A 3,311-nucleotide genomic window follows, 5' to 3' on the forward strand; every position below is an offset into this window, starting at 1 on the left:
TGTGCCAGCCTGTCTGGGTGGGGGTGGGGGTGTCCTCCTACTGCATCTGCGCAGTGCAGGCTCCCTGGGCACCCCTCCCTCCTTTATTGTGGCTAATGAAGAAGAATAATTGGAACGGAAAGGTTTTCAAATGGATCCACACCAGAGAGGGGAACACTCCCTATACACCTTCCCCACCCACAACAAGTATCCCCACCCACATCAGGTATCCTCACACACACTTCCCCCACCTATAGCAGGCACCCTCACACACAGCCCCCCTCCCATCAGGTACCCCCCCCACAGACCTTCCCCCACATCAGGTACCCTCCACACAGGTCCCCCTACATCAGATATTCCCCCCACAGGTCCCCCACCTCTAGCAGGTACCCCCCAAAGCCCTCTCATCCACAAGTATCCCCCCACACACAGCCCCCCCACATCAGGTACTCCGCACCCACAAGTATTCCCACACACAGCTCCCCCCATAGCAGGTAACCTCACACCCAGCCCCCCTATATCAGGTATCTCCACATAGCTTCCCCCCTACAGAAGGTACCCCCCACACACCTCCACAGCTCTTCCCCCACATGAGGTACCCTCCACACAGCTCACCCACACGCCCCATGTACACGTATAGACACTCCGTACATACATCCCATTCAGACACTACATACAAACACACACTGTCTGTGCAGACACTCCATGCACCTCTCCCCCCCACATACTCTGTACCTACACACGCTCAGATACAGCCCCCCCCACCTCACACCCAGATACTCTCGCGCGCGCCATATACACATCCCACAAACGCACACGCCATATACACGCCCATACGCGCGCTCTCTCTCCATCCTTACCCCCGCCCCATACCTTTTCGCTCACCCTCCCCTCCCCGGATTTCCAACCTCCCCCCACCACCACTTAAATATTTCCCCACACATACTCGCAGGACGCATGCGTCCACCTCGCCCCGGTCTCGCCTCCATCCAATGGGCGAAGAGCGGCGAGAAACAGAGGGAGAGAGAAAGCCTCACAGCCCAGTTCCAGTGATGTCTCTTCTGCACAAGGCACCTGCCGGGCCAAGGTGCGCGGCAGCCGGAGCAGAGGCAGCACCAGAACAATAGGGCGCCGGACTCCCGCCTCCTCCAGCCGCGCGGGGAAGGGGGCTCGGAGCCGGGCGAGGGCCAGGCGCAGACTAGGGAGGAGAGGGGCTGGTTTGTGGCTCGGCGGCCCGGAGAAGGGGCTGAGCCGGGGGGCTGCAGCAGGGAGTTTCCCGCGGGGTGGGTGGGAGGGCAGGCGAGGGGGACTCCCGGGGAGCGGAGCAGGGAGCCGGGGAGAGGCGCTCGGAGGGCTGGGCGGGGGGCGAGCCTGGCAGAGAGGGACCCGGCGCCCGGGCGGGAAGCGGAGCGGGGAGTTAGGCGGAGGCAGGGCAGAGCAGCCAGGCGGCTGGAGGGGCAGGCTGCGGACCGGCTGCTGCCGGAGAGGAGGCGGCGGAGGCTGCACCGGGGGCTGAGGGAGGAGAGCGAGAAAAGCCCCTCGCGTCCCCGCGCCACCTTCCATCTCAGGGCGGCTGCGGCGGCAGCCTCAACTTCCCGTCTCCGCTGTGGGCTGGGCGGGCCCCCCACCGCCGGCGAGGATGATGATGATGTCTCTGAACAGCAAGCAGCCCTTCAGCATGCCCCACGGCAGCGGCAGCCTGCACGAGCCCAAGTACTCGGCGCTGCACACCGCCTCCCCCTGCACCTCCGCCGCCCCCTCGGCCAGCTCCCCCAGCAGCACCAGCAGCGGGGCCGGCAGGAACAGCACCAGCACCAGCACCAGCTCGGAGGCGATGAGGCGAGCCTGCCTCCCAACCCCCCCGGTAGGCACGTCCTGCAGCAGCCCCGCTTTAAGGCACATGCCCACAGCCCCCTTGATCTGCACGATGTTTCTTTCATGTCTGCCCAGCAAATCACCCAGCACCTCCCGGCTCTCTCCAGCCTTTTGCATTCAGCGGCGCTTGCCTTTCATATTAATTTTTATGACCTGGGATGTTGCATGTGCCTCGTGTTGTGTGTGTGTCTCTCTCTCTCGTTCTCTCTTTTGCCATGCTGGGGATGTGTTAATGGCCCAGAGGCGTGCGGATGCGGAGGGAGGGCGATCCCCTGTTGACAGTAATGTGTGCCTTCTATTTGCAATTGCAGAGCAATATATTCGGCGGTCTGGATGAGAGTTTGCTGGCCCGCGCTGAAGCCCTGGCGGCGGTGGATATAGTTTCCCAGACCAAGAGCCACCATCATCACCCGCCTCATCACAGCCCCTTCAAGCCGGACGCTACTTACCACACCATGAACACCATCCCTTGCACCTCTGCTGCCTCCTCCTCGTCGGTGCCCATTTCCCACCCGTCAGCACTGTCCGGCACTCACCACCACCACCACCACCATCACCACCACCACCACCAGCCTCACCAGGCTTTGGAAGGGGAGCTTTTAGACCACATCACTCCAGGGCTGGCGCTGGGGGCCATGACCGGACCCGACGGCTCGGTGGTCTCCACGCCAGCTCATGCGCCTCACATGGCCAGTATGAACCCTATGCACCAGGCGGCTCTAAGCATGGCCCATGCCCACGGACTGCCTTCTCACATGGGATGCATGAGCGACGTGGACGCAGATCCCCGAGATTTAGAAGCTTTTGCGGAGAGGTTCAAGCAGAGGAGGATCAAGCTCGGAGTGACCCAGGCAGATGTGGGATCTGCCCTAGCCAACTTGAAGATCCCAGGGGTAGGCTCACTGAGCCAAAGCACCATCTGCAGGTTTGAGTCCCTTACCTTGTCCCACAATAACATGATCGCCCTCAAACCCATCTTGCAAGCCTGGCTAGAAGAAGCAGAGAAATCTCACCGGGAGAAGCTCACCAAACCAGAGCTCTTCAACGGAGCAGAGAAGAAGAGAAAGCGCACCTCTATCGCTGCACCTGAGAAGAGGTCCTTGGAAGCCTATTTTGCCATCCAGCCACGTCCTTCCTCGGAAAAAATAGCGGCCATCGCAGAGAAACTAGACCTCAAGAAGAACGTGGTCCGGGTCTGGTTCTGTAATCAGAGACAGAAACAGAAACGAATGAAATATTCCGCTGGGATTTAAAGTCTGTGGGAGCTTTTTTTAAAAAAAAATCGGCAACAAGACATACTTTAATATTTCTCTATAGTGAGATAGAGAGACAAACACAGAGAGACAGACAGAAAGACCGACAGAGAAAGAGAAATACACAGAGACTGTCAACCAAGAAGTAAATTGTCAAGTTTAGGAAAGTTCCCCTTGGAGAGAACCGCTGCTTGTTCAGAATGA

General features: G+C 59.7%; 1 protein-coding gene across 2 annotated transcripts; it reads left to right on the forward strand.

The window, feature by feature from the left end:
* Positions 1-1,618: 1,618 nt before the first annotated feature.
* On the forward strand, positions 1,619-3,107 carry POU4F2 (POU class 4 homeobox 2). Of its 2 annotated transcripts, XM_024207616.2 has the most exons (3): positions 1,625-1,712; positions 1,803-1,851; positions 2,168-3,107. In XM_024207616.2, exons 1-3 carry the CDS (start codon positions 1,625-1,627, stop codon positions 3,105-3,107), a joined length of 1,077 nt encoding a protein of 358 aa, XP_024063384.1. The 2 variants fall into 2 exon arrangements, with proteins under 2 accessions (XP_024063383.2, XP_024063384.1); XM_024207615.2 differs by having other exon boundaries at positions 1,619-1,843; positions 2,166-3,107.
* The last annotated feature ends 204 nt before the right edge of the window (positions 3,108-3,311 follow it).

The sequence above is a fragment of the Terrapene carolina genome, unplaced genomic scaffold, assembly GCF_002925995.2.
Source record: "Terrapene carolina triunguis isolate 2854851 unplaced genomic scaffold, T_m_triunguis-2.0 Scaffold66, whole genome shotgun sequence".
NCBI classification, from domain to species: domain Eukaryota; kingdom Metazoa; phylum Chordata; order Testudines; family Emydidae; genus Terrapene; species Terrapene triunguis.